Source organism: Brachionichthys hirsutus, chromosome 20, assembly GCF_040956055.1.
Source record: "Brachionichthys hirsutus isolate HB-005 chromosome 20, CSIRO-AGI_Bhir_v1, whole genome shotgun sequence".
Taxonomy (NCBI): domain Eukaryota; kingdom Metazoa; phylum Chordata; class Actinopteri; order Lophiiformes; family Brachionichthyidae; genus Brachionichthys; species Brachionichthys hirsutus.
In genome coordinates this window covers 4417751-4441734 of record NC_090916.1, presented here as the reverse complement: position 1 = coordinate 4441734, position 23984 = coordinate 4417751, and the positions used below count along the sequence as shown (strand labels likewise).

Here is a 23984-nt window from a genome sequence, read left to right as displayed (position 1 = left end):
TTCAGATGTTCTATTTGAACTTTTTTTTTATATTGTTGAAATTTTAATAAAAAAAATATGAAACACTAAAAGTTCACCTCCTTTTCTGACCACTTTATTTGTTGAATCTTTTTGTCATAAACTGCATTTTCAGTCAAGCTTCCCATACCGGCGGCTGTCTCTCCTCTGACGGCCAGAGTCACCCGAGACGTCTCCATAGCAGGGACTGGCACAAAGTGATTGGCAACCAAATGAAGCTGAAAAACATAAACACATTATAAATGTAAAAAGGACGTTGATTAATTAATCAATAATCAATAACACAAGCATTGCACTGGAGGTTAATTTGCATTCGCCAATTGCAACCACTGTCTGAATTAATTATTAAGACAGTTCATCAGAAAAATTTCACACGCAATCACTGACGAATAACAGCCGAGGCAGGGAAAACAACGGAAATATGGACTTACCTTTGGATTTTGGCAGCTCCAGCTGCGCCAGTTGGCTCTTTTTCAGCCCATTCGCACAGAATCAGCATCGCCCATAATGCAGAATCTGTCGTTTCTCCGGCCAGTTTGTCCAACGGGGATCATAATTACCCTTTAAAGTTCAAACCGAGCAGGAAATGTGTTTTTCCTCTCGACGACAGCAGCAAGAAGACAGTCTCAGAAGGACGACAACACATCGCCGGAAGGTTTGTTCGAACACAACGAGCGACGGGTTTACTCAATGAAAATATCAGTTTCAAAGTAAAGGTCTGCAATCACTTTGCGTTGCGGCAAAGTCATTGATTAACGTTTAGCGGCGTTACAGCCCGGCATGGCATAAATATTTTAAGGTATGTTAAATATCACTGGGCATGCTCCCAGCTTCGATGTCTCTCGATACGTATTGGCTACCTTTATTTTGAAAGGAACATTTTAGTGTTCCTGGTCGAGTATTGACTTCCGCTGACTCCTCGCTTGAGCCGGTTTAAACCGCTTTGATCCTGATTTTTGCTTCACTTTATGTCGCGTTATGCGGTCTTTGTCCTCACTGGGAACAGACAGCGTCACACACTGTAAATTAAAGTTAATTGTGTTTGTTTAGCACAAACGCAAGTTGCGACACAAATAGAACTTAAACACGCACTGAATGGTCTCGCGTGCAATGTCATCAATTAATTATAAATAGCGAAAATGTGAACGTACTGTAAAACGTTCGTGCAAGGAGAACAGATACTTATTTTCGGTAACGCTTCTTTATTGCCTCTTACTCCCGTGCGTGGCTTTACAACAACAAGACCATAAACTAGAACCCGAGCATGCGCAGTACGAACCTACGGCAACTGATGTAGGACATAAATCACAATAAACATGCGATCATTATACTGCACGATCTACACGTACCACTGCCGATAAAACCCGAAACACCCGCAGTGAAGACGACACTTGTTTTGAAGTTGTAAGGCAAAGCTGGGTCTTTATAAAAAAGAGGGGGGGTGTTTTAGATCATGACGTCATAAAGACCAGGAGTGAGTCGCTTTCTCGGAAAGGAGGAAACTTTCTAAGAAACGTGATCACGTGACTCGGATCAGATGGCGTTTGAAGTCTGCCATCAACACTGCTCTTCTGGGATCAGGTGCTTTGCCTAAAAGGAACTTGAGCAGTGGGTAAATAATTCTACCTATCATGGGCTGTTTGATCAACAACTGATCGTCCACGATAAAATGTAAGCGTCTTTTAAGAAACAGATAAAATCACGCTCAATTTAAACAGGTAAAAAATTTGTTATAATAATAAGAAGTAAATATTTTTTTTAATCTGCTTCAAGACAGAACTGTCAGGCAGAAAATGCGTTTTAAAAAAGCACACATAATTTAGATATTAGATATAGATATAATTTAGATATTTAGTTATATTCATGAGTGTATCATGATGATAATTATTTTGAGGATGAGGTTTATTTGAACTTTGTTAACTATCCATTACGTTGGATAACCTGTTTCAGGTTCTTCGCATGCAGTTCAGATTAGAACCGAGTTATAGCTTGTAGCCCCCTCTAGTGTTCAAATAAAGGCAAATACACCCTGCCATCGAGGTTGGTGGCAACAGTTCAAATTGCCATGAAATAAATACACCTTTAAGATTTCTTCACGGTGCAATTCCTAATCTCCAAAACGGGGGCAAATGCTGCACTGAGTCTGATGGAGCAGGAAAGCTGCATGTGTATCACTGAGATACACGGCTGTAACCCTGGAGCATCCTTTCCATGTTGGAGAACATTGTTGTGGGAGTATTGTTTGGAATCTGCACATTTTAGGAACCACAAGCAGAACAGAGATTTGGAGTGTCTTACCAGGACTGTACGACAGAAGGCAGGTGAGTAAATGTGAAATACGTGAACGTGTTTACGCATTCAGATGTGTATTTAGTTTATTTCCTGCAAGTTTTCTCTCATGTTTCTGGCCTTTCTGAGTGTTGCCCCTGCTCTCAGGTTCCTGAATGTCTGCACCTTGCATTTTTATCCCATTTCTGACTCCTGTCTGTATTTTGGGTTTTGTCCTTTTCAGATGTTTTGGATATTCTACATATCAAAAAATATATATTTTTTAATCTCCCTCATAAACTTCCATGTTAGTCACCACATCAACACAGTGCGCTTGTCATGTTTTGACTTTTTGTAATTAAAACATTGAACCTCACATCTCTGCCTTGTGACTATATTCTTGGGTTCTCACTCTGAAAATGTTGAAAAGTATCAGATGAAGGGATTATTTCCACACATGAGAGAGACTGGAAACACAAAGAAAGGGGGGCTCATAGCAGCAAAACGAGGAAAAACGGAGTTCTAGACCCAGGAAATGACAAAATCAGAAATCAGCACGCCTAACTGTTGTGATAATTAAATTAGCTCATCAAATGATCTTTTAAACCATCAGGAATCATTAAATGCCACAGAGGATGCCCTTGAGGCTCAGTCTAAGGACAACCTTTAGACCTTTGAGAGTGAGATAGAATTTAAGAAAACAATCAATCACCGAGGTAGAACTGAGAGAAATAATCCAATTTATGTCTATTTGTTGTCAGAGTCCTGATTGTTTACAGCTTTAGGTTATTAATCCTGTGAAAACGACTTAACATCAGTGTCAGATTTACCAAAGAGCTAAAGGCCATTGTGAGGAAGATACTTCAGTATATGCCAGTACTTTCTATAATAGTAGTTGCATTTATGGAGTGGAATGAATTTTCCAATGTGGAAATTGGGTCAAGCGAATCAAGTCTGCCACGCTTGCAGTTATCCACGTCTTAAGAGCACTTTCAAAGTGGCACTTAGTGGGGAAAGACATTGATAACACAGTTTTAAATGGGAGTCCACATGCCTCGAACAGTGCCTTTAAAAGCGTTTAAAAAAAACCTCTTTAAAATCGTATCTTACACTTAAATAGACACTGTGCAGAAAATAGAGCTTATTGGGCCGACTAAGAACAAACACGCCAAGAAACCAAAGTAGTCTCCTTTCTAGCCAGCTTTTTAATGGGACATTGGAATTATATTGTCATAATACTGCTACTATACACCAACAGAAAGTCACAATCACATCAGAAGGCCGACTAAAACACAGTGAAGAACAGATGCTCAAGGGTTCCATCTTCCAAAAGTGTCGTTTTAGTTTGTCAAGATTTATATGGGTATATATATAATACATCAGCATGCAATCTTTCAGTAGGCAGTTTTAGAACCAATTTGCCAGCAGCATTAATAAACCTTATAATGGTCCCAGCGGTTGAGTCACTCCTTCAGCTACAACGGTCCAGCCGACAGCGTTTTTTAATAACAACCGTTTGCATTGACAGATCAAAAATCAATGCTCATGATGAAACCCAGGAGCGTAAAGCACAGGCAGCGATACTGCTGCATTAAATGTTCATGTGCTGCAGAGGTCTGGTACAATAGGATGGTTAACATTCTCCGTAGTGTCACAATGGGAGATGTTTTATGTATGGGGTGATGCAACATGAATAATTACTGAAGAGTCAAATATTAATATCAATATTGAATTGATGCTATACTATACTATAGATTTAATGTGCAATAGTTCCACATTAAAGTTTGAAAATGACCAGCCCTTCTGGTTCTGTCGCGGATTGATGATCCGAAACGTTTGTTAACATTTCAGTAACAAAACCCGAACCACAATAAAAAATGAGATAGTCCTTCGGTGGTGTGAGCGCTGCTGATGACCGGCCTTCAGCAGACATCCCATGACTCAGGCCCGGGCTCTCAGGCTAACAGCAGTGAGATGATGTCAAGTAAGGATTTATTACCTCCGCCAAGGAGGAAATGTTGACATTTAATGTCGCTCTCACAATTTGTTTGTCTGGATTACACATGAACTGCTTGACAGACTCTCGTGGCACTCAGGTTGGAGCGCCGGCCATGTGGCGGCTCATTCTACCGAGAAGCATTGTTGACAACTTTATTAACAATATTACAACAGAGAGTAAAGAAATGCTTTAAAAACAATACATGAATAAGAGTCACGTTGCACACATGCATGCTCCAACACACCGCTCCAGTTTGGATCCATTTTTATTTATTTTTTGTTCACTTTCTTTAACATTGCAAGTCCCATGATTGCCATTTTTATTGTAAACCTATTAATTGGAATTTAGATTGGAGTTTAATTTATTTATAAGGGGGGTGTTGGGCCTCAGTGGAAACATTCACTTTAATGAATCCTCTTTAGTTCACTCTGTACTGAACTGGGAGACAAACAGACCAACGTCGCAGTCCAGTCGCTGGTAGCTTGGAAGCCTTTCGCTCCGAATTCTTCAGCTTTCTTCAGAATTACTCAAAATATACAGCAAACACAAGGGGCCTATATAATACCACTTACTGGTGAGGCAGAGCTGCATCATACAGTGTCTTGGTAGAATTATTATGTATTTTTTTCTCCTGTAAAGACAGAAGAAGCTACTTGGAGGGTCCATTCCTACACAGATCTGTCGTGGAAAATATGGTTTAATCTATTTAAGTCTGTGTTAATACTTTTTCGGAAAATATTCTGTCATATCAAGAAAATGTCACATTTCAAATGCAGGATGGATATGGTGCAATTAGTCAGAGCTTTGCTTTAGATTTTTACAACAGATTGTAATAAAAGAACAATAAAAGCAGGAGTTCCTCGAATGGAAAATAAAACTGCCTACTCATTAAAATGTCAGACAACAACGATGCATTGAGCACACGCATATTATTAGTAAGTGTATTGGCCCACAGGCGATCATAAACAGACTATTGTTTTGGGAAGATCATCAAAAGCCCCTCAGCAGTTAGGAGCCAATCACAGCACTCCGTCCCCTCTGTGATCAAAGCTCAGCCGAGGGTTTCATCTGGTGCTCTGCATCGTGAGCCTTGCTCGCCTTTTGTTCATGCATTTTAGTTGTCGTGATGAAAGGGGGCGGGTGCTGCTGCAGACAGGGGAGGGGGGGGGGGGGGGGGGTCTGAGTCGTGCTCACAGAACCTGTCTTACTGCATCGTGCCGCCTGCAAGTTCTTCATGGCCCACTAAAATATTAATCGGGCCTGAAGCCATGGTGTCAAGACGATGAAAACTCACACACACGGTGTCATACATGAGTGCGCAGGCATTCATGGACACACACGCAGATTACACAGAGCATGGGACTTGCATAATTTGGTGCTTCGATGCTTTTGTGGAGTAATAGGCCTCAGGCACAGACACAACTTCCTCCCCAGGGACGGCGGAGTAAATTGCTGCTGCTCACTGTACACACACAGAAAAAAAAAAAAGTTACATTGAAAATATGTAATTCACACTAAAGAATGGGTTCAGAGGCTGCTTTGAATCACCACATATTGCTTTTGTGTACAACACACAGTTCTATGTTCTCTCGTACTCAGTAATTACTTCATTACTTCCACAATGGAGCCTGTCTGTAGGAACAAAGAGAGACGGAGGCTCACGAGAAGCAAATGGCCGGAGAGCAGATTTATGAAGCATGATATTCTCATTTTGCTCGCAGCTGTTTCACTTTCTGAGATGTGATTAAACGTAAAAGTGATTTGCCATATATAAAGGTCAGTGCTTGTCATGTAAACATTTTTTTATTATCATCATACATATTTCAAGCATGCACAAAGGCACACACAGATGGGAGTTATCATCACGACTCTCTCCCGATCAATCCCCCTCCCCCTTACCTTGCTCCCATTCCCCCTTTTTTTCTCCACCTACGTTGTACATATTATGTGTGTCTTTAATTTATTGCTATTTTTTGCATCAATGGAGTAATTTATTTTTATTGGTATTGTTATATGTCGACGTACGAAGGAATTTCAACGGAAACAAGACCGCAAGGGCTTTCTTGAAATGCTCCTCTTAGTCAGGGTGTTTGACTTTATTTGTACTGTAATACATTCTATTGTTTGACTGTACTTATGCTGCTCTTACATTCTATCTAATAAATATATTCTTCTTGAAAACAAATTGCTGTACAGGGCGAAGAAAAAAAAAGAAAAGCACGCAAACAGCCGAACTAGAAGACGCCAGCAGTTGTCAGTTTGAATGTTCCCGGCTGTTTTGAGCTGAGCCCACTAACTTTATGCCAACTACGCTAATCCAGGTTTTTCAGGAGCAGTCGCACATTAAGATACGGTCCCTGCTGGGTATTAAAAGAAGTTGGAAATCAAGGCGTAATCGCATATATATATATATATATATATATTCACATTTGTCACGTTTCTTTTCAGGCGCCTTCTTTTTGAGGTATTGCCATTTATAATACTACATTGGGATGAGATGCACTTCTTATGCAGCCCAGGTATTCTTCAGTGTTGTGCTACAACTGTCGAGCTCTCCCATTAAGCAACACGTTAACAGCGGAGACTGAAGAATTATTACATCATTTGAGTCAGAGATTGGGGCAGTCCTCTGGAGCAAAGAGATCTTTAATCATGGGGAACAATATCCAGTTTAATTCCATAGTAGCCCAGCACAATGCAACATGAATATGAGCACAAGCACAGGCTGGTTCGAATCAGCATCTCTTTGGAAAAGGAAAATAACATGATAAATTGGCACATTAACGCTGCAGGGCAATTGAATCGCATAAGAGCGTGTTCAATACCTGCTTTCCTCAGGCGTTTAGTGGCATTAAACAGAAACATGCAAGGACTCTAATTCGACCATCTCGTCCAGCCGTTTAAATAATCAACCTGAATAGTATCTGACACAAACGGGATCACTAATTCACTTTGCACAAAATGTCATCATTGTGCACGCTTCAAATTTCACACGTCCGCTCTCTGTGCGGGTCTAATAATGAGTCATGACACTAACAGAGCCTAAAGCCCTCCTCCTACGCTTCTGCAGCCCACTCCTCTCTTTATATGAGGCAGTCCTCTGCTCCATCCTTCAGAGCAGTCGGCGCCCAGTCAGCGCAGCTCTCTCCTGCTGCTGCTGCGGAGAGGAGGGAAGAAGCATCTTTTAACTCGGACGTATCTTCAGTTCACCAACATGAGGCTTGTTTTTGTCCTTGTGGCTGCGGCTTTGTTGACAGGTAGGTGAAAGAGTGGCGAGTTGTTGCTCCCGCAGAGTGTTGGAAGTTAGTCAGCCGATTTCAGCACCACGGACAGAGGTACTGATTCTTACTCCACTGCGCTGTTCCTTGTTTCAAATGCAGAAAATCTAGCACTTCCGGTGGGAAAACAAAGGCAAAGACAAGATGTGGTAATGCTTTTTACTTTGCAGTTTTACCATTGAGATCAAACCCTTATCTGTGAATAAAATACTTTTTTTTCTTTTCGGACTGCAGGTAAAACAATGCTTGGTTGAGGTGCTGTCAAAAGCTCTCTCCAAACCAGACTCCCAGCTGGATCAGGAATGCAAAGACATCCTGCAAGCAGGTAAGAAGCATAAAGAGATTATTTAATGCGTGTCTGAACATAGCGAGTAGATGCGGCACTATTTAACTGTCAGATCAGAATACCTTGGCAACCGGCTGGTGATATAAATAGAGGCCGTTTGATTATTTCTGAATCATCCAATACATAATGAGGTTAGAATTAAAGGCTGATGTCAAACAAGAAATCTTTCATAACTGGTCCCGAAAGTGGCTCCAAAAACCTCTTGATCTTCTTTTACTCTGCAATAGGGGTTAAACATGCCCCAGTGGACAAGAAGAGTGCTGAGGTGATAGCAGCTCATGAAGATGTGGTCAAAGGTCAACCTGATGACCCCAAAGCAAAGGGAGTAAACGCAAAAGACATTGAGGCGCTCCTGAGATCTGTGGAGGAAAAGAGAGAAATCCCGGAAGACGAGCGCAGCCAAGAATCCTGGAGTTTGGGTGATGAAAAGGAGAAGAGACAGGAGGATGGAGAGGTGGAAGAGCGAGAAAAGAGGAGAAGCCAGAGACCGAAATACCAGCAACGGGCACGCAAACGAGGGGAGGAGGAGGAAGAGCGCAGTCAAGAGAGTTGGGGGTTAGAAGGGAAGGGATCAGAGGAGGAAGGAGAAGACAGAGAGAAGAGGAACTGGAGACCCGGAAGGTACCACCAGAAAAAACACAAGCGAGATGAGGAACCTTTAGGAGGAGAGAGGGAGGAGCCAGAGAAAGAACGTAGTCAAGAGTACTGGGATGTAGACAAAAGGTATGGAAGCGAGGAAGAGGAAGACGGATACAGACCTGTGTGGCAGCCATCGCATCCCAACCTCCACAAACGTGGTGAGGAAGAGGATGGCGAGCGCAGCCAGGAATATTGGGACTTTGATACAGGAAGAGACAAGAGAGACTGGAGGTCTGGCAGGTATCACCAGAGGAGACCCAAACGCGATGAAGAGCTCTCAGATGATCCCAGGGAAGAACCCAATGAAGAGCGCAGCCAGGAATATTGGGACTTTGATACAGGAAGAGACAAGAGAGACTGGAGGTCTGGCAGGTATCACCAGAGGAGACCCAAACGCGATGAAGAGCTCTCAGAGGCCCCCAGGGAAGAACCTGATGAAGAGCGAAGCCAGGAATATTGGGACTTTGATACAGGAAGAGACAAGAGAGACTGGAGGTCTGGCAGGCATCACCAGAGGAGACACAAACGCGATGAAGAGCTCTCAGATGATCCCAGGGAAGAACCCGATGAAGAGCGAAGCCAGGAATATTGGGATTTTGATACAGGAAGAGACAAGAGGGACTGGAGGACCGGGAGGTATCACCAGAGAAGACACAAACGCGATGAAGAGCTCACAGATCAGAAGAGAGAAGAGGCTGACGAGGAACGCAGTCAGGAGTCCTGGGGCTTGGACAAAAGAAACGGAAACGAAGAAGAAGACGTGGAAAAGCGCTCATGGAAGCCAACACGCCGATACCACTACAAGACGAGGTTTCACAAGCGCGGCGGAGGCTCGTCTGAAGAAGGAGGGAGGGATTCAGAGGAAGACCAGGAGGCTGCACACAGCAGGGCCGATGTTCTGAGGTATTTGAATCTTTCATCGTGTTTAACAACTCTTTAGACGTTTGCTTGCCTTCCTGCAGCCCGGAGCACAAAACGCAGTCCAGCTCAGTACCACAGGGATGAAAACAAAAGGAATGAGCTGCCGCTTTAAGCGTTGTGCATGAGCTGCTGTTAGAATCAGACGGCCGTCTAACCGGGTCTGTTACTCAGGTACCTGGCAGAGAAGCGCAATCCCTGGATTTTCAGAAGCTACTACCATCCAGCTTGGTTTAAAAGGGATCCGGATGAGCAAACGGGAAGCTCAAGCAAGGTAGACGGAATACGCATCATTTGAGAAAATACAGTCGCAAACTGGTTTGTTGCGTTAGATTACAGATAAAGCGTCGACCTAAACATTAAGAAAAAGTCATCTCAATATGTAACTTCATCCATTTAACCGTTACCACATGCAGTTTTTATTTCATTATCACTGACCGCTCCATCGTTAATGCTTGTAATCCGGTTTCGACTTGAATGTGAGCAGAAGGATCAATTGGCCAAACTGCTGAGCTATAAGATGAGCCGGTTGGTCAACCACCCCGATGAAGAGGAGGCAAAGAGGAGCACACACCACAGAGTGCTAAACGCACAGGAGGTAAAAACAAAACGCTTTCACTTACTGCAAAATAAATGAATAAGACAAGAACCTTTATGGCCGATTTGTGCATACGTTTGCTGCCATACTCACTTTGTTAACCCTCTACTGGTCCTAGAGCGTTGCACGGAAGTGTGCAAAAATCTATAATCATCAGTAAACACTGTGCAGCACCGAATCTCATTTACCACATACTCGTGAAAAATAAGGTGCAGCTGGATTCAGGTTTATGAATGCAAATCCTAAAAACAGAAGAAACCGAGTCCAGCCTGAAAGATGAATTTGAATAAATACATCTGCAAGTCTCACGTTTATCCGGCTGCCTCACCGAAAGACGCTCCGTCAATCCTAGACTGAGCCAGTTAAGCCACCTCATGTACCCCATCCACAGCGTGCCATGTGTGTGCGTGTGTGTGTGTGGGGGGGGGGGGGTTAGCAGCCATGCTCCTTACGGAAATACCCCGTCTATATGGAGATGTCATCACTTAGCATTCGGAACCACAGAGCATCGGCAGACATGCGTCTGTGCGTCAAGAACTTCCCCTCAAGAGCATGTCCCAAATACATTAAGACAAACAGAAGGGAATTCATCAGGGGCGTCTCGTTCTTCATCTCAGACTCAAATCACTGCTTCATATTTCCGCTTTTGTTAACTACACCTTTTTCTTCTATTACGGCAGGAATCATCGTAAACAGAACACGACAATTCTAACCTCTCGGAGCAATCATCCATAGTAAACCCATCATTAAACAGAACAGACCAACGAGGCATGCTATAATGAGAGAGTAAAGAGTAAATCATGGAGTTAGTGATTTATTTTTTATAGGAATGTAATAAAAAGTGACCCAATTTGGCTTATTTATGCAAATTCAAGGACAGGAATGAAAAAATATCCTGTCATGTTGAACTGTTATTATTTGACAAAACGCATTCTATTTTCAGGAGGAGTTGGAGAACCTCGCAGCCATGGACATGGAACTGCAGAAAATCGCTAGCAAACTGCATGACAACACTGATTAAACCCCGGCGGGCAGCATCCAACTTCCCTGTCCGACAGAAGTTGCCGTCTCTGCAAATCGTGCTTTAAGTGTAGAAAATAAAAAGAAAGAAAGATTATAATAGAGCCTTGCCAAAAACATTTTAGCTTCTTGTTCATCATGGTAGTCGTGATGTCTTTGATGTTTTCAAATTAATCCGCATGGGAATGGTTTTAATGTTCATATTATATACTACGGTGAGAAAACGTTGAAAATAATAGGCCTACGCCGCTCATCTGCCTGACAGCATTACCGTATTCATGCATGTGTGTTCCTTAAGAGTTTGTTCAGCCTGCACTCAATTAAAGGAGTTATTCTGGGACCAAACAAATGTCTCAAATGATTTCTTGATGGAGACAAAGGATTTACACACCAGTGTTTTCAGCTCTGCTTTTTTTTAATTCTCTGCAGGTACGGTACGTAACTCACAGTGATGCTGGATTATAAACAAGACGCACTTTCTGCAGGAAAAATAAAATAAAAAAAATAAGATCAAAGGAGTCTCTGGGCACAACTAAAACCTGTCTCTTTCCTCATGAAACAAAAGATGATCTCCGTTTCCTTACGCGACGCATAACTGAGCTCATTCAGGCTACAAGGCGTACCGTTTTAGCGATCAGCCTTCATCTACACTGATGTGATCTGGAGTGCGCAAAGACGAGACATCGTCTCCCTTATTCCAGACGTGTGAAATCACGGCAGCAGAATCCAAAGTCAGCACTGGAGGAGAGCCCTTTGGCAATGCGCCCTCGACAGATGTGATGCTTCCGCGCCTGTTCATCCCTCCGTGTCCGTCAGTTTCAGTCTCTTTGGCGCTGGTTCTTCATCTTGCAGAGAGGCTTGCAGTTTGGAATGGTCCACGGCGACCGTCGTCCCTGAGAGGAGGTAGCCCCCGCCCCCACTCATCAGCAGCACAGGACGAGTCCTGTTGGGCAGCACCTGGGCACATGGCGTGGACACAGTCAGGAGGGCATTCATGCTCGTCAAAGGGCTGTGGGGAAATGACCGCTGGCCTCGTGGGGAAGATCTCTTGGAGCGTGCAAAGAAATTTAAACCTAAGCTTTGGTGGCTGCGCAGCATAGCACAGAGGATCAATGCAACGCAAAACAAGAGTTATGGTCACCAATATCACCTTGAGATGAAGACATTTAAAAAAAAAAAACACTTTCCTGATTTTTAATGGACCAAGATATTAACAATTAAAATCAAAACGACAGACCAAATGTTTCTAAAAGTCTATGAGTTATTCATCTCTTTGTTTTTCCATCATTAGCTCTATGCCTGATAAATTCAACCAACTCTGACTGATCTTTTGTGGCTCGTGCAGCCTGTTGAGCTGTGGCGTTCTCACAAAGCCGCGGGTGCAGAGTTCTCACTCCTTTAGTGTTATCCTTGTCTTTGATGAAGTCGGTGAAACGAACGACCGTGTCGAGACGGGAACGTTACGGTCCGTAAAAAACAAAACAATTAGCTGAAAGATAATAAAACCGCAGAGTAGGACAATAACCTGCGATGCCTCCATCACTTGAAGCGGTCTCTTTCACATTACCGATAGGAAATCGATCCCTCACTATTAAAGAATATTGACTGGGGGGGGGCTTTATCTATTCCAACAAAACTCATCATGCTGACTCATAACTTACCTGGTAATGTCTCAGCCAGGTGTCAGTCAGTCTGAGGCTGACTGTGCCGCCGCGTTCCCTCAGCTTTGTGTAGCACTCGACAAGAGGCTGTAGAGATCGCGGGGTGAGAGATCAAAACAGAGCATTAAGGTTTAAGGCTGCAGAGTCAACACACAGAGAAAGATCTTTTTTTTTTTTTTTTGCACCACAAGCACAAAAGACGAACACTCCGACGCGATGTGCATCGTAACTCAGCAGCAACGTGACGTAAAGACAAGGTTTCCCTTCTGCCAGCAAACCCTTTTGCAGGCAAAAGAGGAGCGTACCTCTTTGTATTGAGAGTAGACTACAAAAGGCCTGGAGGGGGAGAGGAATTGGAGCAGACCCATCAGAACCGGACATGGGAGAAAGCGACTGGCGATAACCAACCTGCACGTGGGAGACAAAGATGATGATCAAGCAAACCCGTCTGATCAGAAATACACAATTTGTTCTTGGAGATGTGTAAATTAGAGGAATCATAATTCATGTTCTCTCTGCAGTTAAATCTGACACCAACCCATCGGCATTCCTGCCTTCCAGCAAGGCAGCAGCAGTCGCCAGCTTCTTCCGTTTCTCCTCCAGCTTTGCCATCCTTTCCTGAGCCTGGGGGGGGTGGGGGGGAAGTCAGGCCAGATCTGAGTTTTAAAATGTGCTCTCCCCGCCCCCATAGACATGCTTATAAATATATATAAAAAAATAAATGTATATTAATGAATAGCAGACGCACTTTGACTTCCTTGCTCTTCTTCCCTTTCTTCTGGTCATTCGTGCCACTGCTCATCTCAATGCCCTGATCTTCTTGACAGTCATCCTGTTTTGCCTCAGGCTGACATTGTTCCTCCACTGCAGCCACGTTAGGCTGCTTTGAATCTGTGATAGTGAAGGCGATAATCTATGTTAGAGATGCATCAATGTGTATTTTAGCAAGCTCTAACAACAAATGACAAGGAAATGTTTTATTTTTTAGCACAGGCAATAAACATCTTTGAGAGATTTCTTTGCCAAAAGCAAAAACAAAAAGTTCTCTCTACCAGTGCTGGGGTCTTTGGCAGCGGTGGCCAGAGTGCCTGCTAGCAGTTCATTGACATGGCAGACGGGGAACTCGTGCAGCGTATCGTGGAAATGCGCTGGGAAACCAAAGCTCTCCACACCCGCCCGAAAAGGCTCACCTCCTGGGTACATTTGGATCACTGAGCCGTAGCCTGGAAGAGGAGGAAAGGGAGGACAATTAAACAGATGGCTGACAAAATGGAAAGGACAGAAAGTCTTTGCGAAGAAAAGCTAAAATCACGAGGTCAGAGTACACAGGTTTGACGTACCCCCCATCCGTTCCATGACGGCTCCAAGCACGAGGCCGGCGCAAGTCTCAAACACCAAAACTTTACTGCCCGCATGGATGTTTGCCAGAGTCAACATCTGGGCAAGTGTGTCGTACCTTAAATGGCTGCAGCAGAAAAAAGATAAAAAATAAAATCACATTCATACACCGGTATTTCTTTTTTTGCATACAAATATAAGTTTCACACAGATTGTGAAGCCCTGTCGCCGACTCACCAGATCTTTCCTGGTTCCCTGCCGTGGTACATCATAGCCAGGATGCGACAGGACGGTTTCAGAATCGTCACACTGTTTTCATATCTGGAAAAGCGAAAGATGGGGAAACAGCTGACAACACTAATAAGAGCGAACCACGTCGTGAAGCACTGCAAGCGACTCACTTTTTCTTCTTCTTCTTGATGTATTTGTCCTGGGCGTATCCAGTCTTATCTTTGAATGTTGAGCTGTTATCTATAAGCTGCTGAATGATTTCCTGTGGTACACAAACTCATAATGTCAACAGTCCGTCTTCTGTTATACCTCAATATTTTATTTGATCATTAAAAGATAAGCTGTGTGATGAGACAGACAAAAAAAAAAAAGATGTCCCTGCTCCTGGAAAAATCTACTTGGGCTGATTTGGATGCAGCGTTGGATGCCATTACACTATAAAACACGCAATGCTTGTTGGTAAAAAACAACATTTGAGCAAATCTCTCGTTACGATTCGACTCGTCTCCACTCCAAGCCCTCCGTTTCTATTTCTTCAGACACGTCTTTAACAATGGGGTCGTGCCAGCTGCTCAATATTGCTGTTTGACAGCGGTGAATAAAATCTAATGAAATTTAAAGCATCAGGATAATGCATGTGGACTTAAATCCTGATTCTCACATTAACTGTAACAACACAACATGGCCATGGATTGGATGGATGCCTACGATCCAATACGCAACAGCGTATTGTGTTTTGGCAACACAGATAATCAATGTGCGTTTTACTGAAGCCTGGACATGAAACTTGATGATCCGAGTGCTCAGACAGCAGGTCTATATACCAAGTGAACACACCTGAACTAGACTTTAATAAATAGAGCTAGCGCCTGTGAGACTTTCCTATTTTGGTCAGTTATGTAATTACAGGCTCACTGATGTACCTGACCCTTCAGGCCTCGCTCTTTGAACGTCTCGATGTCATCTCTGGTCAGTTTCTGTGACTTTCCGTCATCCACAATGTTTCTGTTGTCTGTGCCCGCCTCCTTTGCATCTGGGAAGAGCGAGAGCAAGAAAAGCAGGAGATCAATAGATACATGTGGTGTGGAAGTAACATATATCGATCAGTATGTTTTTGTATGAGTCAAACATGGCATCGCAGAGGTTCATACACACCGGCAGGACCGTCCGGGTCCTTCGGCTTCTGAAGCTGCAGGATCCCTCCGGACGTGATCTCAAACGTGGTGCTGTACGAATGTCCTATCGCGTTACCCAGGAAGAGCCATTGCTTCTCGAAACCCACCTTCCTGTAAGTGGACGGGACAGGAAGTAGCATAACTGGATTAGCAAAAGCAAGTCATTAGCTCCACATTTATAATGACGTCACGAGTACAAGCGCCAACTCATTTCATAAATCTCCGCGTTTATGTTTAGTTGGTTCAGGGGTTTTATTAATCACGCCGAAGGACTCACCTTTTCGTTTGAATTTGCACAGCTTTGAAGACGTCTCCTCGTTTCAGCACGACGTTGTCGCCCTCCTTAATTCTGTATTGACAATCATCGTCTGTGTGGTCCGCCATGATGAGACGGATAAACCAGCTAACCAGTAAGATGAGAGCGAACGGTCAACTTCAGGGGATTATACCGAGTCGTCGTTTGACAACGCGCCGTCTAGAAAGCCACTTTGAGCGGCTTGAAATAAAAGCGAAACACCAGTAAATGGCTTTTCCCACGTGTTAGCTTTGGTTTCTCTAGCTAGCTTCTCCAGGAATACCAAACGATTTCAGATGGTGGGCAGTTCCGGTCTTCAACACAATCGTCTATGATTGGTTAAATATTCAAATGCTGATTGTGACAGCCAATAAAAGAGAAGTAGGAAGCAACGAAATCGATGTCAGAATCATCGATGAACGTGGTTTTGCATCACGAGCTTTCACCTGGATGCAGATCAAAAGCAATAGAGATTCATTCATTCATTCATTCATCTTCTAAATAGCTTTGTCCGCTACTGATTATAGTTTTTTTTAATCGTATTTAATTTTATTTTACAGTGTAAGCGTTTAATTGTAATGTAATGTTTTTTGATTATGTTAAACAATATACGTGTAAGTGTTGGTGGTGTTGGAAAATATACAGGTAATAATAAACATGCTCCTTATTTATTTTAAATTGTCCATATTCAGTTGACAGGAGTTAAAAGGTACGGAACATTTCAGACCACAATACTGGGATCAAAATGGATAGTATAATTTTTTTTTTTTTTAATAAAGAAAACAAAGAGGAAGAAGGTCTAGAGCTATTCCAAATCACACAGAAGCTGATACTTCTACAGTAAATTTCGTTCAACAGAGTTAACAGAAGGGTTCAAACACAGCAGATGTGTGAGTCAACACCCAGCCTGGGTGGATATGCCTCGATTCCCTCAGGGGGCCACATCCTGGTGTTTTAGAAATGCTTTCAGAGCAGCGATGTGGTTGATAAAGCAAAAATCAGCAGCCTACATGGCACCAAAAATAAAAGGACTGGGTCAAAATTGTTTCATTTAATGATGCAATCTGGAAGAAATCCTATGTAGCAAGTCCCACCTATTTTCCCATATTAGGTCACGGTGGCTTTGGTTCAAATCCACAACTAATATTGTACTCAGTATTACTTATGTATTTTATTGCTACAAAATTGCATTTCAAAACAGTGACTGTAAAGTGAGGTTTTTTAAACTCTAATCTTAATTAATTGAAATTTGTATTTGGGATTTCATGATAAAACATCTGAATGCCATCTTATCTGGAGTTCTCAATGCAGTCAATATTTATGGAAGTAGGAAGCCCAGTTGCCCAGTTTATGAGATCCTTCATCAATCCAAGACATGTTGGTTGTATTTTCCTTCCATACAGTCCACATTAAAAAAAATACACAGCCTTGAAAAAACTGTGTAAAAACTAAAAAAGTGCAGAACAAATTCAGACTTTTTCATTAACTTTTATAAAAAGTTTCTATTGAAAACAAGGACAACTTTTCACCTAAAAAAACTTTACATTTCACATAAATCTTTTCACCCCAGTTTTATTATAAAGATAAATCTTGACTACACCAGCATCAACATTTTTCTCGTGCAGATTACACTGTTAAGGGTTTACAGCAGGATATAAAAACAACAATAACAAAAAACATGATAAGAACATTACATTTTCTTTCTTACAGTGTTCTGGGTTATCCCTGCTACGGCAGATGGATTCTATACTTTTATATGTATACAAATAATCAACAAATGTGGCATGAGAAGCACAGGCTTATAACGCATATAGTCTTTCCTCATTCTTGGCCTCCTGTAAGTTTATGGAAAAGGTCTTCATCAAGTGTTTCATTCTGGTCTTTTGATCTCGTAGAGAGGAAGATGTAACCACCAATGAATTCGTGAACCACCTTGCAGTCACAGCTTAAACAGGAAAAAGCTATTGACACACTCTGGTCGAACTCTATGGTCACCTGGAATTACATGCAAAAGATTCAGCAGAAATCTCAGGAGTAATTACATCCGAGAGACCAGTCCCACACGAAAGACTGCGTCACTAAATGTAAATGAGAGACAGATTAATAGATGGACGGAATCAATCCTCCCTCACCTGTCTTATCTCCCAATTAACATTCCACTGCTTCATGTTTGCGAACCTCCATGTGGTGACCGGCAGCCCAGAGGACATGTCGATACGAATCAGACGGTTGTACGAAATGCCCAGGATCTCCTCCTTCTTGCTGCCTTTGAATCTGCAACTCAAAAAGACAACCTTTGAATTGAGTCTTCTGAAATGGTACTCAGATACTATCTGTCACCAGCTGTATGTACCTACTGCACCGAAATACCCACCGTACCTGACAATATAGTAGTTGATGCCGAACTCTGGAAGCGACTGCCAGGCCTTGATGAAGCGCATTTTGGCCTCCATCAGGGACAGCTGTGCTATGTTCTGATGGGCCTCGAGGATACGAGCTGTCAGCTTGAGACAACGACCAGAAGCAGATTTAGCACGCGTATTATTTGATGACAGTGGCGTGTGTGTGACTGCGATGGCTATGAATCGGATGCAGCCCTCAGACCGACCTGTTTGGTCTTGTGCTTTTTGGCGTAGCGTGGAGAAACAAAGCATTCAGCGTTCATCTCCATGGTGTCAACGTCGGGAGCTGCCTGACCAGGAGGTGGCGCCAGGCTCTTCATCTGTAGGAAGGACTGGATGTTCCTCACTTCTGACTTATAGGAGCTGTAGGCCATTGTCTTGCCTTTGGAGGCCAGGATAGATGCAGCTTTCCACTTGGCGTACTGTGTCTGCTGCAGACAGTTACAGGTAACGACAGTTACAATACCGGCCCTAAGTACTTATATACATGCGGGATTTACTCCAGATCGGTATTTACGAATACCTTACATTGTCACATCGAATGTACACCTCATTCATCCCATCAGCGACCGGGATTAGGAGCTTGATGCCGAACTTCTTGTCTGTTACGTTGACATCAGGGACCACCTCGCAACCTGAATGTAACCACAGAAGAAGAGCAGCATGATGTAAAAATGAATGCAGGATAATTATAGTTGCTATGACAGCATGAAGGAGTGACAATAGTTAATTACTGCTTTAAATACTCGCATAATGACAGCATCCCTTTTTTAGTATTAGAAAGGAATGGCTCATAAATCATGCATTGGGTGAAGGCGTAAAATGACAGTCGTGCTTCTTCAACAGCACAAAATAAAACGTTTCTTTCTTTCTCTGACCTCGGAGGTGAAACTGCTCTATGGGTTCTCCGACAGAGGCCTCCTTGCTCTTATAGTAGGAGATGGAGGTGTCCTTAAACACAAACCAGTACTCTTTGTATGGTCGCAGTGTTAGTCTTTTGGGCCTTGGTTTAAATGAAAAGAAAAAAGAATAATTACTGGCATTGTCTTTAATACAAGACTTTACCTGAATGAAAGTACAACAAAGATGCAGAAAAAGATCACAAGCGTTTGTTTCCTAATCATCAGATGAAAGGTAAGCCATTATAAAATGAACATGAACAAGCAGCATATTTGTAAGGAGGGCTTTGTTACCCATAAATCAAATTAACAAGCAATTGTAAGCTACTTCTTGAGGATGATTTCAGGGCAGTAGCCAATTAAAGGATTTTAAGTTCAGCTTGAGACACAAATATAACACTTCAGTTATTATTGATCGGAATGTGATAGGAATATAGGTTATAGATTTACCTAAACAGTCGGAGGGAATCTGCCAGCTCTGGAATGTCTGTAATGTCTTCCTGGGGGGCAGGACAAACAACGATCAATCATCCTGTGTCTTTGCCTTACATCACCGTGTTAAGACATGCAATCACTGGAGGCCTACCAACCGCTGCTGCCTAAAAACAGGTGTCCCAATGTAGCAGACCCGAAAACCTTCAGTTTACAGTGAATATCCGCCCCAGCGCTGTACCGTCTCCAGAACGTATGTTTACCAGAATTCTGTCTGTGTGTCCGCCTTCGAGCGTCACCTCCAGGTTGGACAGGGCAGCTTCGACTTCATCTATTTCTGGCTCGTTGAAATGGTCCAATGGTTCGCTGGACATGGTCATCTTACAAATGTGATACTGAAATAAGGGAAAGATTTTACTCTGCCAGTACAAAACACTCACGTTTCACTATCACAATGAGCAAATATTTTTGTTTGTGACGAGAACGAGTCATGATGAGGTTCTCGGACACGACCTGAGAGGTCAGGCGGGGCTGACATGAGTCAGGAGGAGGACGGAGGGTTGGGCCCGTGTGCAGGTGCAACACAACAGCTGAACGGCTCAGAGACGGGCTGAGATTCATTCAGAGAATATCCCAGCCAAATCGTTGCCATGGCTATTATGGTAATCTTTGGCTTTCCTTCCCGCTGCTAAAATCTCTCTTCTTATTGCTCTCTTTCACTGCCTGCCACTCCCATCCTTTTCTTTCAGGCGAGTTTTTCCTCTTGTCCTGACACGTCCTCGGATTCGATCATGACACTAAACTCCCCCCGTCTGAATATTCTCAGCTCCAAGGCACAAAAACTGCACTTAAACTAGATTAGGCTTCATTGCTCCTGAAAAAAAGATTGCAACCTAATTTAAAGCAAGATCATTACAAGTAACCATGAAAGTTTAGCTTTAAGTAGAAATTCATGCAACAACTAAATATTTTGCTCTCAACGCAATGTTAAAGTTTTAAATGTGTGATTTATAGATTACTTTAAAAAATATATTATTCTGACGATCTGGACTTTAACAATCATCGATGATTAGGAAATATAGAGGTTGGTTATGTTAAAGCGGAATAAAAGGAAATATAAACACATAATCTTAAATCCCTTCCTCGACTGTGATGCGCATGAGTCACCTGTAATGAAGCAAACATCAGCATCTCCTCCTCGGTGCAGTCGATCTCCTCCAGCAAGATGGACCACCGAGCTTGTTCATACAGCTGAGTTATTCTGACCGCATCATACTAGACGCAAAAACAATACACATTCTAATGTCACTTTAAGGGAGGGTTAAAGTCACAATTTCCAAGGTTGTTTGACTTTTCTTTGGGTCTCTTACTTTAGGATTGAGGTCAAAGAAGACATTGTACTTAAAGCGCAGCAATAGCTTTTCTTCGTCTTGGATGCCTTGCTCCATAAGAGAACGAGATGAGTCCAACCACCTGTCAATCACAGCGTTAAGCGCTAAGATGGGCTGCAGATTGAAATACAACCCACGTTATAAAATACGTCATGCTTAATTGTAGTTTTGGAGTTTTCATTTACCCTGCGCTGTGGGTTGCTTTGTCTACTAGCGAGAGCTGCTGGTACATCTTGGCCAGCTCAGCTGGCGGCAGGTTTGGCTGACAGTCAGCCAGAGGGTTTTCTCCAAACCAAAGGCTGGTGGCAGACGCCGGCATCCCGTTCTCTGGGTCATAGGTCGCTGTCATCGTCTTACTGTACATTGGCCCTGGTGCAAGGATAATAGAGGAATAGGCCACTCAAATGTGATTTTTCAGTACCTGCTGGGATTCTACACAACGTCATAGAAATATGTTTGAAGGAATTATGCACTCTCGCTCTCACAAGAGATGTGAGAGTCAAAAATCCCTCATAAAAAAGGAATAAGAAAAGCTAGTAAAGTTGAGAGAGAGAAAAAAACCAACACGCAGCAGAGATGACTCACAGAAACAAAGATGCTGTAGCCCTGATGCAGCTGACATTTTTAAATAAAGGACTTGCCATGTAGTGATGCATTAAAAAGTACACAATGAATGCATTTAATATTCGCTGCAGTTATTATTCATATATTCATATGTAATAATACATGAATGCATGTATCATATACCGTAGTCATTATTACACCTTTGATTCATTATCTGAAGTAAAAAAAAGCATATTACACGATGACAAAATATTAAAGACAAGCAATAATTAATTAATAAATAAATAAATAAATTAGCGCCAAACCTTTTCAGGAATGCTGCAGCTCTCTTCATTAAATGAAGTGTTTTGTGTGCTGTGAAACATTTGATTTTGATCTTGAAGGAAAAGCCGTGTTCTTTACCCAGTACCTGTTCCACCCGGTCCACCGCTGAGCAAGTCGATATCCCAGATGTCATCCTGTGGAGAGTTCTTGTCCTTCTTCTTTTTCTTCTTGGAGGGATCGTATGGAGGCCTCAGCAGGGACAGTTCCTCTGACCTTCTGATGTCTGAGGTGGAGCGAACAGCAGATAGTTACGAGGGATCAGGGAGAGGCGCACTGAGTTTTGAGTGAGGAGAAACTCACTGAGTATTCGACAGATCTCCACCACCGCCTTGAAGACCACACTGGAGAAGCAGACCATCATTTTGATCGTTTTCATATTGGGGAGCTGCAGCAGGAGCGGTTTGTGCTGGGGTGTGTAGCGGACGTCAGCATCAGCCTGTGAGATCAAAGTTATTGTGTTGTTATGATGGTTTAGCTGAGCATGTGATATTTTCACTTTATATAATATCATAATATATATTTATGTGAATGGACACCAAAATTGCCTGTTTTTGAGGAGGATCTATTTTTCCACAGATATTTCTGAACTTTTATAGCATAAATTGTGACATTATTGTTTTCATTAAAAAGCAGACCCTTTATATACATCTATATTTATTTTAGCTGGTGGAATACTTGGGTGTCCAATATGCATTTATTATATAATGTCTTGACAAAGACGCTCTGCCTACCGGAATCAAAAGCGCATGTAAAGATGATTATTTCCCATTGATTGAAATGAACTATTTGTGCCATTAGTATTACTGTTATATGAAGTAGTTTTTTTATTTTATGGAATTTCCATGTTTTGAATGTCAACGCTGTAACCATACCTGGATTCCATACTTGTCCAATGTCCAGTGCGTCTTGAGCAGCCAGCAGTTCCTCTGCTCCCACCACAGGGCATGGTCAGACCAGTCCTGAGGAGCCTCTGAAGACCATTATAAATGATTACACAATCATTCCCCATGAAGAGGGTGGCTTAGCACATTAAGTGTGATGTTCTGAATCTATCTGACATCGTATGTTGGTGGTTTCCATTGACGACAAGCTTTTTTAATCATCTACTATGTGTCATGCTCTGTCAACCATCTTGCTAAAGTTGCATTGTGAACACCTTCCTTTTCTAAGGGGAGCTATACAGAAAGATATCGGATCAGATTCCGGCTGAACTTTGGCCCCTCGGGCTACAGAAGTTGATGCAATGGGACAAAACAATGGCACTGCAGTGCAGTAAAATGCGGGGCAAACAAGGGTGTGGTGTCTGTTGACACAGCAGTGGGAGGCTCAGACATGAAATCACAGAGGAAGTGTTTGTCCTTTGCTTATGGTTCCAATCAACTGGAATACTACATGCTGCATGTAAATACAGTCAGATCACAGTTTTGGGGCACTTACTGATCTTTTCCACTAATTTAAGCATGAGGCCTCCAATATGCAAGTCGCCCTTCACCCTCAGCTTGAATTTCATGGATTCATCACCGACTTTTTGATCCACCTGCACAGACAGCTCCCACGATGTTTCCCCATACTCCGCGGCTGTGATCATGATCCTATAATGAGAACAAAAAGGGTGAGACAGTGCAGAGATTATAGACAGGATGCTCTGAGCTTCAGATATCTCCATCAAAGTGGGGGGGGGGGGGGGGGGGGGGGGGGCTTACTGTTATCCTCAATTAATGTCAAGGTGTGGGAATTTTGCTATGCTCATTCCTTCCTGCTTGCTTTGTTTGGAAAATTGTGACACATCTGGGATGAAAACATGACTCAACAGATTTAGTGTTTCTCAATATGCTGTGTGAATGTCCTAATGAACCTGGCCAGTCAACAAACCTGGATCTTTCACCATTCCTGTTCTAAAATGGATCCAAACAGAGCGGATTTTCAGCCTGCTCCTTCGCCTGCAGTATCTCTGCAATGGCACCGCAGGCCCCGAAGTACTCCTCTCAGCTGATACATTTATTAATAAGATACACAAACTGGCAGAAGCACTGGTAGCAAAAAGAGATGACGCTGCAGAAATAGCAGTTGTTTCTGCCCTGCACGGAAAGGTACAGATATGGTGAAGGATTGATGGATTCAAATTGTGAGAAAGTGTAATGAAAGACATCAGGCAGGCAAGCAAGAGGAGAAGAGCGGAGGAAGAAGA

At 42.7% G+C, this 23984-nt stretch overlaps 3 protein-coding genes and 1 long non-coding RNA gene across 4 annotated transcripts; 1 reads left to right on the top strand and 3 right to left on the bottom strand.

The window, feature by feature from the left end:
- Positions 1–89: 89 nt before the first annotated feature.
- On the bottom strand, positions 90–1433 carry LOC137909710 (uncharacterized). The gene is made up of 3 exons (XR_011106006.1): positions 1368–1433; positions 450–579; positions 90–236 (listed from the first exon to the last, which is right to left on the bottom strand). It is a non-coding gene; the product is annotated as an uncharacterized lncRNA (long non-coding RNA).
- A 6066-nt stretch (positions 1434–7499) lies between these two features.
- Positions 7500–11093, top strand: chgb (chromogranin B). The gene is made up of 7 exons (XM_068753696.1): positions 7500–7542; positions 7666–7712; positions 7798–7888; positions 8137–9451; positions 9641–9740; positions 9954–10064; positions 11008–11093. The coding sequence occupies exons 1-7, from the start codon at positions 7500–7502 to the stop codon at positions 11083–11085; spliced, it is 1785 nt and encodes a 594-aa protein (XP_068609797.1). The 3' UTR covers positions 11086–11093.
- Positions 11094–11878: 785 nt separating this feature from the next.
- On the bottom strand, positions 11879–16004 carry trmt6 (tRNA methyltransferase 6 non-catalytic subunit). The gene is made up of 12 exons (XM_068753697.1): positions 15767–16004; positions 15470–15600; positions 15238–15347; positions 14485–14576; positions 14321–14404; positions 14086–14210; positions 13798–13968; positions 13494–13636; positions 13284–13369; positions 13051–13153; positions 12746–12832; positions 11879–12041 (listed from the first exon to the last, which is right to left on the bottom strand). Exons 1-12 carry the CDS (start codon positions 15871–15873, stop codon positions 11880–11882), a joined length of 1401 nt encoding a protein of 466 aa, XP_068609798.1. The 5' UTR covers positions 15874–16004; the 3' UTR covers position 11879.
- A 1303-nt stretch (positions 16005–17307) lies between these two features.
- Positions 17308–23384, bottom strand: fermt1 (FERM domain containing kindlin 1). The gene is made up of 15 exons (XM_068753507.1): positions 23234–23384; positions 22669–22766; positions 22097–22232; positions 21882–22019; positions 21094–21277; positions 20888–20990; positions 20685–20792; positions 19781–19912; positions 19536–19585; positions 19065–19189; positions 18715–18821; positions 18393–18617; positions 18164–18288; positions 17917–18058; positions 17308–17779 (listed from the first exon to the last, which is right to left on the bottom strand). The coding sequence occupies exons 1-15, from the start codon at positions 23382–23384 to the stop codon at positions 17606–17608; spliced, it is 1998 nt and encodes a 665-aa protein (XP_068609608.1). The 3' UTR covers positions 17308–17605.
- Between the last annotated feature and the right edge of the window lie 600 nt (positions 23385–23984).